We start from the raw sequence: 15,315 nt of genomic DNA, 5'->3' as shown, positions 1-15,315 counted from the left end.
GGGAGGGCGAGAGAGAGAGAGAGAGAGAGAGAGAGAGAGAGAGAGAGAGAGAGAGAGAGAGAGAGAGAAAGAAAAGAGAAACACACAGGGGGAAAAAGAAAAAGAGAGGGAGAGACAGAGAAAACGAGACAGACAGAGAGAGAGAGAAGGAGAGAGGGCGAAAGCTAATGGGATGAAAATGGATAGGGATAGCGGTGGTAGGCTGGCACGGGAAACAGAAAAGGTTAGACAGACGGGAGGTAAAAGAAGACGGGGGTAAAACAGAAGAGAGGACAGGAAGAGTGGGACGGAGAGAGAGGAGGGAGAATACAAAAACAGAACAGAGGGAGGAGGGTGTCAGTGACAGAAAAAAAGAGAGAGAGCGGGAGAGGAAGGGGAGGGAGGGAGAGAGAGAAAAGGGGAACGGGGGGAGTTAGCCAGAGAGGTGCGCTCATTCGCTCACGAGAGAGAGAGCGAGCGAGGGAGAGGGAGGGAGGAGAGCAAACGAGCAAGTGAGTAAGAGAGGGAGGAGAGAGCGAAAGAGGGAGGAGAGGGAGAGTGAGCGTGTGAGAGATTAACATTTAGTCCTGCCAGTGTACAGTAGTGCAGCATCCACGAAGGACTGGATACAGCCGCTCTCTGAGAGAGGGAACACAAACAGGCAGAGAGGAATACACTTCTGAAGACAAACAAAGAGGAGTTGATGGAATTAAAAAAAGCAATCTATTGCTTCTGGTTATCCTGTCTCGTCCAATTTCTGTTGGAGAATTCCACAAGCAAAGAGCATCCGAGAAAACACATACATATGATATATATCTAAAATTCCTATACATATATATCAAATTATGCCTGTTTTCATAGAAGCTGCATTTGGGAAACGATTGTCCCTTGCATAACAATTGGACCACGGCATTAATGTGCAGCATTTACAAAAACTGTTGCATATTAATGTTTTTTTTTTGCTCAATAGAAGAAAAAAAATAGGCATTGATGCAAATGGACATTTTTTAAAAGATCACAAAAACAAAACAGCTTGGCTGCAGTCCTATGTTTCGGAGGCTTCTTGAAAACAGGATTTTTCCCCCACTACCATTGCCACTGGTTGTTGCTTTATTTCCATTTGGGTTGGAGCAGGTTGGGGAGCCTGGGGTGTGTTGAAGGCATGGACCGCATTCCACAGGCACTGTAGCACCTTGTGTCTCTCCAAGCGACGCCACACTTATCTGCTTCGCAGTTGAGGCTGGCAGAGAGACAGAGAGAGAGAAAAAAGGTAAGTTGAGAGAGAGAGAGGGAGAGAGAGAGAGGAGAGAGGGAGAGAGAGAAGAGAAAAGAGAGCCAGACAAGTAAAACAAGGATAAGGGGAGCAGACAGACAGAGTAAACAAAGAACCCAAAAAACCTCAAACAAAAACAAGAAAGGGGCTGATGGGTAAAAAAAAGAGCTTCTTATGTTGAAGAAGTGGGGCAAGCGTACACAGATATGTAATTATCGCCAGCTGGCTCGCTCCTGAGTTAAGATCAGACAGGACAGAGAGGATCTGCTAGGCTCTCCCTGGGTAGGAACATTCATTTCAGCACGTTGTTACCCTCTAACCCTAAATCCTAATGTGTTTACAGGTAGCACTTGTAGGGCTCCAGTAGCCCCCGACACAGGCAGCAGAGGTGTGCTGGTCGTCAACCCACAGACCCCCCCCCCCCTCTAACGCAGGCTGGATGTTAAACTGAGTGGACAGCACCCACCCACCCACCCACCCCACCTCAGAGAGTGACTGGACACCGTCTTTCTCAACCCAGAAAGCTGAACTGACAGTGACGGAACTTTGTTGCCAGTGCTTTTGATTGTGTAGGGCGTGTGTGTCTACACGTGTGAGTGTGCCTGTGTGTGAATGAGAGAAATTGCCCCAGGTGCGGAGGGACTCCTTTTGGACTCTAATCGGCGTGGGATTTCTGTTGGCCACCCCGAGTCTCACGGGATAATAAACAACAACTACAGGCTGAGCTTTCATTTGAGACAACAGACAGCAGATATATTATCTCCAACTGAATATTTAGTGTTGTCCGTCTGAGCATTAAGAACTAGGCGTTAAGAACACACCTGAAAAAAAGAATAAATAAAAACATTGTTTTCCGGAAGGAGGAGAAAAGATGCCCACAACAAAAATAAAAAAGCTTCAGCTGAACATTCTTCTGGAGAGTCAGAGGTGGAGGGAGGCCAGTTAATCTGAAACAAGGCGGACGGCGGACAACGACTCATATTATTATTTCAAGATTACGACTAGTGGATTACTCCTAAGCACCAGTGGTCGGCAGTTTCAGCGACATCAGCATTGATTGGTGCTCGACAGGGCATTTATCAGCTAACACACCGCCTGCGTGTCTTTCTGTCACTGTCTCTCCTGAACAAAGACGTTTCTCACCTGATCTCAGCTCGGTGAATCTGCTGCTGCGGCCGGCGCTGTCAGGAGCCCAGATCTCTCATTTCAAGGATTATTACACCCTGTCCACGGGGGTGGGGTGGGGGGGAATGTTTATAAAAATGCCTGCGGCGGGTTCATCCCTTGGTGTCACCTCCTAAACAGGAGGTCACTGCTCATTCCTGGATTTCCTCTCACTTCCAACTGGTGTGGAGAAGGTAAACGAGGTGCGTTTGGCAGTGTGTCGTTCTTCTCAGCCATGCCAAGGACAGTGTGTGTTTTTACCTTGGACTGAACCACTGGGGGATCGTTCCCCAGAAGCATGGTGAGATCTGAGATTGATTTGTTTCCCCTGCTTGCTCATCGCCCCCTTGATGGCAATTTATTTCTGCACTCGGCGGAGCTTCCAGTGACTCAGGGCTCTAATAGGTCCCAGAATGGTAATTGAATGCTCTTTCTTTTTACAGGCAGTTGCTATGAATATAGCCTAATCCAAAAAAGCTTCCCCGCTCTTCTTAAATCTCAATTGTGAAAATATACATTTTTTGGAGCGGCAGTATTATTTGCCAAGCAAAAGACAAGCCAATATTCTTGACACAGTATTTGCTTGCCAAGGATTGCAGACTGACTGAGAAACGGAAAAACAACCTCTAACCACCACAACAACAACATTGACACAACAGCCAACATGGCCGTCCGTCCTGTCCTGGTCTGTCTGGCCCTCAGCCTCCTGCTGGGCCTCACGTCTCTGGGCCAGAACTCTGGGGGCACGTGGGCGAACGCTCAGGACACAAACCAGACGGCAGCGCCCTCTATCTCCCCGGAGGTGACGCTGGCCACACCTGGCGCCGCCGACGTGGAGGACCAGACCATACCCTCGCTAGGCAGCCGTTGCCGAGGTTACTACGACGTGATGGGCCAGTGGGACCCGCCCTTCAACTGCAACGCCGGCATCTACATGTTCTGCTGCGGCTCCTGCTTCTACCGCTTCTGCTGCCAGTTCAAAGTTCACAGCCTGGATCAGATGGCGTGCTCCAACTACGACACGCCCGTCTGGGCCAACACCGGCAAGCCCGTCGCGCCCGTCACCGAGGTTCAGGAGGAGCCGGACCGGGATCGCACCCACATGATCGTGTACATCATCTGTGGGGTGGTGGCCATCATGGTGCTGGTGGGAATCTTCACCAAGCTGGGCCTGGAGAAGAGCCAAGGGCGCCAGACCGACATGACCAACTCCAGGTGAGTGCTCAGGGATGGGGACGGCCAGGGGTGGGACCGGGGTGGGGGTGGGGGAGGAAGGCCCGTGTGCTAAGGGGCGAGGGTAACGGGTGAGAGAGCAGGCGGAGTGGTCCGAATGGATCACCTGGCGCGAGATGGGGAGCGGTCAGTCGGCGCCAAGGCGATAACGGGTGTGGAGTCTGTCTTTGAACACGGGGGAAGGGGAAGGAGTTGATTTGTAGCGTTGCTATTTTTGTTTTGGTGGAGGCAGCCGGCATGGGCAGTAGCTTCTAGCACACTGTGGTCAAACGAGGGAGAGGATGTTTTGGGTGGATATTGACAGCAGCCGGCTGGGGAGCTGCCAGAGGCTGACACGGGTCAGAGCGAGGGAGGGAGAGTGGGGGGTGGGGCGGATGAATGGCTGCTCGACTGGCTGGTTGACGTGATCTGGCTGGCTGGATGAGTGGCTGGATGCCTGGTGGATGTGAGCTGGCTGGATGACTGGTGGGTGGTAGTTGATTTGTTGGCTGGGTGTGACTGGCCATGTTAATTTTTAAGAATCGGAGCGCAACAGCAGTGCTAAAATACGACAAATAACTATCTTTCACATGAGATGTGTTTAAGGTGACGGCGGTGTACTATACGTAGTAGCAGAACCCTAAAAACATGGCTGCCGGTCACGCCGATGACAACAAAATCATCTTTTAAAGCTTTCGAAAATGCTGTCCTATTTTCACACTCAAAACAAGTGGTCTCCATTACCGACATTTGTGCTCGTTCATTCAGCTATCCGGCCTCTCCCTGTATCTCTGATCTCAGTGTGTGGGCTGGTGCAGAGGGCACAGCCCCACCCGGGCAGATTGGGCTGTCCTCCCAGAGAGGTGAGCGAGAGGGAAGACAGCGATACCCGAGCTCTCCTCTGGATCTATGATCCGGAGCCCCAATGACACAGGCAGCCTGTGGAAGGGCGAGCTACTGGAGCGCGAGGGCCGCAGCGCTATGATTTACCACAGCGCAGCTGTGCCGACTGGCTCGTTATCTGGCTGGCTGGCTGGGTGAGTGGGTGTGTGGATGGCTGGCTGGCTGGCTGGCAGGCTGGCTGGGTGAGTGGGTGTGTGGCTGGCCGGCTGACTGACTGGCTGGCTGGGTGAGTGGCTTATTGGCTAGGTGGTTGGCTGGCTGACTGGGTGTGTGGCTGGCCGGCTGACTGACTGGCTGGCTGGGTGAGTGGCTTATTGGCTAGGTGGTTGGCTGGCTGACTGGGTGTGTGGGTGGCTGGCTGGCTGGCTGGCTGGCTGACTGGTTGGCTGGCTGTTTGGGCTGAGAGGTGTTTACAAACTTTGATGATTGTGAAGAAGAGGGGGCAGGGGGCAGGGGTGAGGGGGGCAGGGGAACACAGTGGTTAGGAACAGGAAGAGAAGTGGTGACTGGGCAGGGGTGGGCACAGGGATGGAGGCAGGTCCAGGACAGGGGCATGGGTGGGGGGCAGAGGCCGAACGGGGCAGGGGCTGAGCGTGGTAGATCCCATCGATCTTGGGGGTAGAAACTCAATCAGTCCAGCCAGCCTTGTTTGTCCCAGTCATCAGAGACATTGATTGACAAAGACCCTCGTTTGAAGGTTATGCCAAAGGGAGGAGATATATGGAGCCGAACACGCACACATGGATATCATAAATCCTGAGGGCACCGCTCCGACAATGTGGATGGGTTGTAGAAGTGTCTCATAAACAGATCACTTCTCAAGTATTACAGCTTTATGTGAGGGGAATTGTCATTTCTATGAAGCCTTATTACATGTCTACCTGAGTCAGAATTACTGAAAACACGGAGAGGGAAAGGACCATGAACATAAATTAGCAGCAGATAGTCGTCATGTTAATAACATGCTGGTGCATGGCTAGTATAGTATTTACCTGTAATATCTGGTTTCTGTTAGAATGCGTATCTGGTCTTTGGCTCTAATAGTATGCTGCTGGCATGTCTGTGTTGACAACAACAAAGAATTTTACTTGTATGTTTCTCTGGCTGCTTTGGTGGGAGAGATCCCTTAGAGGTGTTGTATCTGGTACAGCGTGTGTGTGTGTGTGCGTGCGTGTGTGTGTGTGAGTGTGTAAGGGAAGCAGCCTTGCAGCAAAGCTTCACAGTGTAAGCGTCTGTGTGTGATGACTTTGGATGTGCCTTCTAAAGGCTGTGTTTACACTCTGCCCAAATCCCTGCTATTGAATGTCACTGGATACTGGAAGTAAGCCTCAGAAAGCCAATGAGTGAAAGAGGATGCTCATTGACTTTTCAGGCCGCAGTGTAGTATTTTAGAGTTACGTTATATGTTCAAGGTAAACCGAGAGCCTACTCCTGGAATTGTTTGGGTTCAATCTGATACTACAATGTATTGACATTTATCATCTTTTAGTGGGTCTTTTAGTGTCACTGTCATTGTCTTTGAAGAAACCCTGTCAGCTACTTGTAACAATAGGACAACACGCTGTTTGTTGTGGTCTGATGTTTGTTACAGTGCATGAGGCCAGGCCTCAGTGAAAGTGCCCGGAGACCCATTTTCCTCAGTTGCAGTGCAAAATACCCAGGTTTCTTCCACGTTGTGTTGAACATCTCCACTCCACTGACGGCTTTGATTGCAAGGCACCGACATCCCATGCATCTGTGCTCGAACGGTTTCAGTGTTTATTGCTAAACTACCACCCCCCCCCCCCCCCCCCCCACACCCCCGTGTTGAAACCCCGTCCCGTATCGTCGCTGCTGCCCCGCTCCACCGGCTCCTGGGAGAGTTCTCCGTGTTTGTTTGTTCTGCCAGCGCCAGCCTCATCATCTCCAGCACAATGTTCTCCAAAAACCTTGCCTCACGGCGTCATTAAAAATGTATCATCTCCTTTGATGGAACGATTTGGCTCTGGTTGGCATTGGAAATGATGAATGTGCCAAGTAGAGTTAAACTCAGTTTACTGGATCTCCTGCGTGACTTGGTCGACCTGGAAGTGCAGCAGAGAGATAGAAATTGAGATTGAAAGAGAGTGGGAGAGAGAGGGAGAGAGAGAGACCGAAGGACAGAGAGAGGTAGAGAGAGAAAGACAGAGAGAGAGGGACAGAGAGAGAAAGAGAGGTACAGAAAGAGAGAGAGAGAGAGACAGAGAGAGAGACAGAGAAAGAGAGAGAGACAGAGAGAGAGACAGAGAAAGAGAGAGAGAGAGAGAGAGAGATGTGCATGTCTATGAATACAGATTTAGATATTGCCTCCCAACCTGAACCTGCTGGGCCCCTTTTTACAATGACGAGATTGACTCTGGTCTGCGCCATGTTCGAAAGCACATGTTCGAGAACAAATATATGACTTTTCGTATTTTGTATTAACTTTTGTTCACGTCCAACTTGGTGACACAGTGCTGACTGCAGCTTTCACACGTCTCCATTGTCAGCGACGCCTGCGGTGGTGTACATCGAGGCGCGTGTCGTCCGCTGTGGGTACCTGCCTTCCTGTCGTGCCCTGGTCCCACGGGAGATGCTGTCCGTCACTCTGTGTCTGTCAGTGAGGCCCTGAGTGGTCTCTGCTGTTCAATAACTTCGAGGCCTTGGACAGTGACTCACTCACTGACGGCTGCAACCGCTGGTCTGATCTGTTCGTCAGTCAGTGTGCACCGGCAAGCCAACAAGGGAAGGGACGGGGGGATGGAAAGACAGAGGGATGGAGGGAGGGATAGAGGAGGGAGGGTGGACTAGTGACATATTGGAATTCAGAAGGATGTGAATGTCCTGCACACTGCTGTCGTTCCTCTGAAGTTTGATGAATGGAAGCTGTAGGGAGGAAGCCAGGCGAGTGCACCACCATTACGGCTCTGCTATGGGTCCAGGCCTCCCAGTTGCAGGCAGGTGAACGGCTCTGAAGGCCAGGCTTTGGAAACTACGTTTAAGCACCGATGCTCCTTAGGCTCAGGTCCAGCCAGAATGCTCTAGACACACACACACATTGGCACGCGCAAACCTTACCCCATGCACACACATAAAATACACAAATACAAACAGTACACACACATGAACACACACCCCCACCCCCCACAGACAAACAATTCAAATACAGCAATACCGTTGTTGGGGAGGTTGTGTATTGGCTCAAGGTTGGGTTTTAGTCACCATGGAGCGTCGGTAAGAACAGTACAAGACAAGGCAAAGGTATTCTTAATTTATTTTACCACAACAACTTTGGGTTTGTATATGTTTGTTGGTCTGTGTGGTTTAGTATTCAGCACACACATAACATCTGTAACTATGTTAAACTTCTATCCTTTGGTTTTCATCACTCTCTGAACACAATTAACATCTATCGCTCCCATCGCCTCTCGTTATTGCCTTCTGCGACACTATTGGCTAACCCAATGCATGGCTCTCACATGCACAGGGGATGCAAACTCCCCTCCCATAGTTGGCCAAAGTATGCCTCTCATCTACTCTCTTTTACAACCGTTTTATAGTCTAGTAAAATCTAAGCCCAAATTGCGCAATCAAGTGGAAGAGCAATATGCCCATGCTGAAAACCGATAGGAATCAACACAATGTATGGTTGTGTGTGTGTGTACGTAGTGTATGTGTGTGTGTGTACGTAGTGTATGTGTGTGTGTGGGAGAGAAAACCTGTTATTGAGTGTGACATCACTTAGAACCCCACACCACACCCCGATGCAGTGTAGGGAGAGAGAGGGAAAAAAAGAGAGCGAGGGAGCGAGGGAGCGAGAGACCTAGATGGTAAAGAGGGACAGAGAGCGAGACAGAGAGAAAGGGAGAACAGAGCAGAATTGTAAGGTACAAAAACAACCTCTCATCTGTTGTTGCATTGTCCCTGAGACCTAGCGACAGATCTCCGTCGCCACGGCATCCGTGGTGTCACCAACCCACTCAGGGCAACCAAATGTCAGCCTTTTACTGCAGTACAATCAGTTTTTTACAGAATACTGTACAGCTTGGTTGACAAAATCCTAATGAGCAGCTAAGATTTCTCTAGAAGATGTCTTCACTTGAGGCTTATCCCTCCTCCTGAGTACATGACACAACTTTGGATTCAGGAACTTCTGACAGTGTACATTTAGGACCGTAATTTGGTGTGTGTGTGGGTCTGTGTGTGTGGGTCTGTGTGTGTGTGTGTAATAGAGAGAAAGAGTCTGTGTACCAGTGCATGTGAGTGTCTGTCCATGCGTCCAGGACATGCAGTCCAGTCCAGCGCTGGTCCTCCTTTCCTCTCCGCCAGGCCTGGTAATGGGCAAGGCCTGGGTAGATTGACGCCGTGCCAGACCCGCAGTGACAGAAAATCAACGACTAACTTGTCGCGATTTGTTGGAGCGAACTCGGCACCAAGCACTATCAGTGGCTGAAGCTATGCCCTCTCTCTCGCTAAGCAGCTCCCCCCTCGCACCCATCAAGCTCTCCTCCCCCTCTCCTCCTCCTCCTCCTCCTTCCCTCCATCCCTACCATCCTTCCAGACTCTTCTCCAATCTCTCCCCGGTCTCGGTAATATTCTTATCGTTATGCGCCATCGGCTCGCCATGGGAAGAAACACAGCCGGCACAGAAGAGAAAACAAAGAGGGAGATGATTATCCGAGCCGGGGAGCTCTGGAGCAGCTCCTCAGCTGGAGGAACGAGCAAAACCCCTAAACGTCGTCCTTCTCCTTTCCTCTCTTTCCCCAGCACGTACACTTTCCTCACATTCTCCCCGTTTGCGTCCCTCCCTCTGTCTCCCCTCCTCTCCGCTCGTTGATCCCGCGGTCTTGTGGTGGCGCGGTACAGGAAGGGGAGTGGGGGGGCGGGGGGTGACTAAAGGAGATCGTGAGTCCAAATAGTGTGTAAGCGGTGGCGCCGGCAGGCCTCATTGGCTGTGGCGGAGGGAGACTGGAGAGCAAGGGGGACTGACCTGTCTGCAGGCCAGGAACGGGACTCTCTCCCAGGGGGGGGGGGGGGGGGACGACCCGATGGCCAGGGCTGGAGCTGGGGAGGGGCACAGCTGGATGAGAGCCGGAGCGAGAGAGCTTGTGAGAGAGAGAGGGAGAAAGAGCAAGAGCAAAATCAGGCTTCAACTTCAAGAAGGATGTGTTGATTGTCTCTAGAGAGTCAGGTGGCTGAGCGGTTAGGGAAGTGGGCTAGTAATCTGAAGGTTGCCAGTTCGATTCCCGGCCGTGCAAAATGACGTTGTGTCCTTGGGCAAGGCACTTCACCCTACTTGCCTCGGGGAGAATGTCCCTGTACTTACTGTAAGTCGCTCTGGATAAGAGCGTCTGCTAAATGACTAAATGTAAATGTCTCTATCCTCCATGTCTTCCATATCTGCGAGATGAGTTCATTGAGTTGTGCTTCTTTTTTTTAATAAAATGGCATGTGTTTCGCCAGTATTTGTTTTCACCACACTTGACCAGTATGCAGACATATCTCTTCAACTAAGCCTGCCAAAAGGAGAAAGAGTGATGCAAGGGACAAGAGAAAGTGGAAAGTATTTTTGAAAAAGCAAAAACCTTCTCCTCTCAGTCTTCCATCCTAAAACCTCCAGGTACCCAAAACCTAATATCTCCTTCTCCAGCCCTGAGATGTGCTCGTCTGAAGCTGGCGTCTGGCTGCTCTCAGGGGGCCTTGAGGAGCAGCGCACACCTGTCCTGCCCAATCACAGAGCTGGTTTCTAACCTTTTGGGCTGGAAAGCTGCAGTCATTCATCTCGACTCGGCCACATTTCCGCCCACTCCCTCCCTCTCTCTTCTTCTTTCTCCCTCTCTCTCGCTGTCCATCCATCTATCTCTGCCTCTTCCCTGTCTTTGTTGTACTGGTTGTGGGGCTAGGCGTCGCTCCCTGTCCCTGGTGCTGGGTGTGGGCTGGCGGGGAGGGGGGGGGGGCTGGGTGCTAGAGGCTGGGTGCTGGAGGTAGGGGCGTGATTGATGGAGGTTGGAGAAACCACGCCTGCTTTAGACAACGCTGTTTATCATCCCCTCCCCAGCTGGACTACAGAGGCTGCGATCACGATACCACAGATGTGGAGCGGAAGGGCCATTCCTGTCGGAGATATCCCTGGAAATATCCCTCAAGATATCTCCTCAATATCTCCTGCATCTCTTCTATCAGATGGAAAGAGAAGGATCCTATTGGTGATTGCAGCTAATCATTCATCCTGTCCTCTCTCCGCTCTCCGCTCTCCTCTCTCCGCTCTCCGCTCTCCTCTCTCCTCTCTCCTCTCTCCTCTCTCCTCTCTCCTCTCTCCTCTCTCCTCTCTCCTCTCTCCTCTCTCCGCTCTCCGCTCTCCGCTCTCCGCTCTCCTCTCTCCTCTCTCCTCTCTCCTCTCTCCTCTCTCCTCTCTCCTCTCTCCTCTCTCCTCTCTCCTCTCTCCTCTCTCTTCTCTCTTCTCTCTTCTCTCTTCTCTCTTCTCTCTTCTCTCCTCTCTCCTCTCTCTTCTCTCCTCTCTCCTCTCTCCTCTCTCCGCTCTCCTCTCTTCTCTCTCCTCTCTCCTCTCTTCTCTGTCCTCTCTCCTCTCTCCGCTCTCCTCTCTCCTCTCTCCTCTCTGCTCTCTCCGCTCTCCTCTCTGCTCTCTCCTCTCTCCGCTCTCCGCTCTCCTCTCTCCTCTCTCCTCTCTCCTCTTCCTCACTTCTCAATTTTTGCTCCTTACTCTTCTCTTCTTCCCTTCTGCATTGACCACTTCAAAAGTGTCATTTGAGAAATACTACCCCTGCCTCATTGGTCGAAAGCCTCCAGCCACCGGACAGTTTTCTCCCCCCGACCCTCCAACCCTAGTCAGGACTCAGCGCCATCCAGCCATGAGAGAGACCAGTTGGCCTTGACACGCGACTATTAAAGAATTCTGTTTAAATGTGGACATACTTCCTACTGATGCACAGCGTCTGATCTGTGCCCTTCAGAGGGTCAGAACCTCGGGTCTTTGATCCGAGCTCCTCCTTTCATCTCATTCCTGCCTTCACACACACCTCTTTAGTCAGACAAGCAGAACACACTGTACGACAGCGTTTTAACACGCACACACACATTATCAATTCTGCTTCTGAATAATTTATCCATTGTAGGAAGAAGTCAGGTCCATGTGGGATAAGACTTTTTATTGAATATAAATTGGAATTGAATTGATTCACATTTCTTGTAATTCACAGCACTTATTAATATTACACCTAAGGTGTGAATGTGATTCATTCTGACAGTGGCTTACTGGCATTCAAACTACGATGAGTCAATCGAATTCTATTTACTCTATTTTGTCTCAGTGTAAACACAGGTTTGGTTTCACTGGCGTTCTTCGTGTCAAAACAGTTTTGCTTGTTTTGTACGGAAACAATTTGTTCTCTACATACACACATTGACAGTCAGCAAATGCCAGATTGTCAATATGCTAATTATACTGTGGCCATATCAATGGAGCTAATAATATCAATGTCACTGTAATGTACTTTAAATTAAAGAATGATCCTGCACTGGTATACAGTGTGTGTGTGTGTGTGTGTGTGTCTGTGTGTTTCTGTGTGTGTGTTTGTGTTGGGAGGAGGGATTGAAACACAGTGCCCTTGAGCTTGATAAAGACCACAATATAATACTCCCACTGGCCTGGTGAACTGATTGTAAGTCAATGAGAAGCAACATTAACCCAGCCCCCAGCCCCCAACTCCAGCCCCAGCCCCAAGCCCACATCCACAGCCCCAGCCCCAGCCCCCAGCCCCCAGCCCCAGCCCACATCCACAGCCCCAACTCCAGTCCCAGCCCCCAGCCCCCAACTCTAGCCCCCAGCCCCCAGCCCCCAACTCCAGCCCCAGCCCCAGCCCCAGCCCACATCCACATCCACAGCCCCAACTCCAGCCCCAGCCCTACTGTACATATGCCACTGTTTGATCCAAAAAGAGAGAAGCGCACTGAGATGCTTCTGGGTTACATAACATGTGACTTGTCTTCAGAGGGAAAGAAACCAAAAAGGGAGGAATGGCGAGAGAGAGAGAGAGAGAGAGAGAGAGAGAGAGAGAGATAGCAGTGGAGAGACATAGAGAAAAAGAAAGGAAACATCAGAGAGGGATAGACAGAGACAGAGGGACAGCAAGGGAGAGAGAGAGTGGGTGACGAGGGAGAAATCACAGGAGAAGTATGAGAGATCAAGCCCTGAGGACGTGTCCTCCTCCTCCCTCTCTTCCTCCTTCTCTCTCCTCCTCCCTCTCTTCCTCCTTCTCCTCTTCTAGCCCTCCTCCTCTCCCTCTCTTCAGCAGAGCCAAAGCATATGCTCTTTGATGAGTCGTAGTGCGTCTTGTGTCCTTTGCTGCCGGCTTTCAATGTGACTAACCCTTCGAATCCACCCCTCCCCTCCCCTCCCCTCCCGCCTTCCTCCTTCCTCCCAATCCCCTACCCCTACCCCTCCATTCCTCACTTATCCTCCCCTCTCCCTTCTTCCCTCCTTTCCTCTTGCGTTTGTGCGGCATCAAACAGAATCTGAGTCACTCTGACATGTTGAGAGGCTTTCCCATTCATGGCACATAGATCTGGGCAGAAGTGATCATGATAAATCACAAGGACGACTACTTCACTGACACCCTCAACCCCCCCCCCCCTTGCGTCTCTCTACCCCCCTCTGTCTCTGGAAGTGAGGAAGCTTCAAAAGGCTTTCTACACAAGTAACTCTGCGCACTTCTAAGGACTCTCCTCTCTTCTTCTCTCTTTCCCTCTTTCCCTCTTTTCCTCTTTTCCTCTTTTCCTCTTTTCCTCTTTTCCTCTTTTCCTCTTTTCCTCTTTCCCTCTTTCCCTCTTTCCCTACCTCCCTCCCTCCAAAGACAACAATTCCAATCCTCCGTTTTGGCAGTCGCAAAGTGTTCGAACTTGTCAACAGGAAGTGGTTATTGAATGACTAAAAGACAAAAGGATTCCTAGTCTGTCCATCCCCCACTTCACTTACCTGGAAAAAAGAAGCCAAGCAGCCTTTTTACTCCCGTTTGAGGCTGCATGTTGCTCTCCCCTGGGAGTGTGGCGTGCTTTTTCCAAAACCTCCATGTGACATCTCCCGCCCTGCAGACTGATGACTGTGTGATGCGTTCACTTAGCTAGACCATGGCTCCCAGGACAACACGCAGGCACAGAGACACAGTGAGGACAGACTAACACTGCACCTGTATGAGTGGGACAAACGCACACCGAAGCACACACACACAAACACACAAGCTATAAAAATGCATGCCGGCAAACAAATGCTGTACACTTTGGCACGATCGGAAACTGTATGCGCGCACGCAATGAACACACACACACAAACACAAGTACACAAACGCACACACACAGCCTCGTAACAGGTGGATGCTGTGCAACACACGTTCCAGCTGGCGAGCAGACGGATTGGCTAACAGACCCCGCCCTTTGCCCCTCACCCCTCCCTGTTCAACCCACTGAAGCATGATTTGACCACAAATCTATACCACATCCATAGCTGGCATGTGACGCACGAATACATGACATTTGTATGGGTGTGTGTGTGTGTGTGTGTGTGCTGTTGTACGGTCTGGAGGCTGACGTGCTGGCTTGTTCTGAATCAGCTCGAGGGACGTTTGGCCAAGTGAGTCAGCATGGGCCCTTTGTGGTACCTCTGACGCTCACACTGTCTCTGTGTTTGGGTGACACAGTTTGTGTTTATGTGTGTGTGTGTGGTATGCGGGTTTGCACGTGTCTGTGAAGGTGTCTGTGAAGAGTTTGAGCATTCCGGTATGTGCATGTCTGTGTATATGTGTGTTTGAATGTGCGTGTGTGTGTGGGTGGGTAAATGTGTCCACATACATGGTGTGTGTGACCCTGGATGTGCTGAGCTGGGCAAGACAAACCGAGCAGGCTCCTAGGGATGAAGGCCTACATTAACAACCATTGATTTGGAGTCTGCATGCTTGGTCCAGAAGAACCCAGCCATATTCATCTTAATGATAGGAAACTAAGCAAACTGGTGGGTAGGAGGAGGGGAGAAGGGGGAGAGAGAGATAAAGAGAGGGGGAGAGAGAGAGAGAGAGAGAGAGAGAGGGGGGAGGGAAGGAATCATAGCCACATAGTAAAAAGTTTGAAAAGATAAAAGAGCATTAAGAGCCTTAGGAGGAGAGATAAAGTGACAGATGAAAAGGTAGATGGATTTAAAGTTAGGTGTTCTCTAGGGATGGACGCACACATGAGCGCACACAAACATTTTCATTTTAATACATGTAAAAGTTTCAATTTTTAACCATTTCTATTTAATACGTACATGTTTTACAGAATGTTGTTAATACACCATTGTACTAAACATTCTGTGGGGAAAATACAAATAGGTTTACTGTGAACACCTACTTTGAATAAAGTACCTTCAATGAAAGCTCTGTCTATCCATATCAACCCAAATCATGTCTGTGTGTGCCTCCATGGAAACTTCTGGGCTATCTTTAAGTAAGCGTGTGTGTTTCTCGATGTGTTCCTTTGTGTTAACCACGTCCTGCGTGTGTTCGTGTGTGTGTGTGTGTCTAGTGTGTGAGTGAATCAGAGGCCAGTTTGTCATGTTGTTGCTCCAGAGCCCTGATTCAAGCTGACAGGTGAAGCTGAGCGCGGCTAAACAGCACATGTAACATGGAGGGGATGAGCGAGAGGGATGGAGGGAAATGGAAAGAGAGAGAGAGATGGAGAGACAGAAGAAGGAAAGATGGAGGGAGAGTGAGAGATATGGAGAGGGCGGGTAAAGGGGATGA

The 15,315-nt window shown here is 50.4% G+C and overlaps 1 protein-coding gene across 1 annotated transcript in view; it reads left to right on the top strand.

Annotated features, from left to right (window-relative positions):
* Positions 1-2,529: 2,529 nt before the first annotated feature.
* The window catches only part of LOC134034880 (protein shisa-8), a 55,415-nt gene continuing 42,629 nt past the window's right edge, over positions 2,530-15,315 (top strand). Inside the window, exons 1-2 of the mRNA XM_062479564.1 lie at positions 2,530-2,717; positions 2,860-3,631. Coding sequence (XP_062335548.1) covers positions 3,081-3,631 — 551 coding nt within the window. The 5' untranslated portion in view covers positions 2,530-2,717; positions 2,860-3,080. The remainder of the gene's footprint in view (positions 2,718-2,859; positions 3,632-15,315) is intronic.

Source organism: Osmerus eperlanus, chromosome 2, assembly GCF_963692335.1.
Source record: "Osmerus eperlanus chromosome 2, fOsmEpe2.1, whole genome shotgun sequence".
NCBI lineage: Eukaryota > Metazoa > Chordata > Actinopteri > Osmeriformes > Osmeridae > Osmerus > Osmerus eperlanus.
Note: the sequence above shows the minus strand (reverse complement) of the source record. Positions and strands in the feature narration are given on the sequence as shown.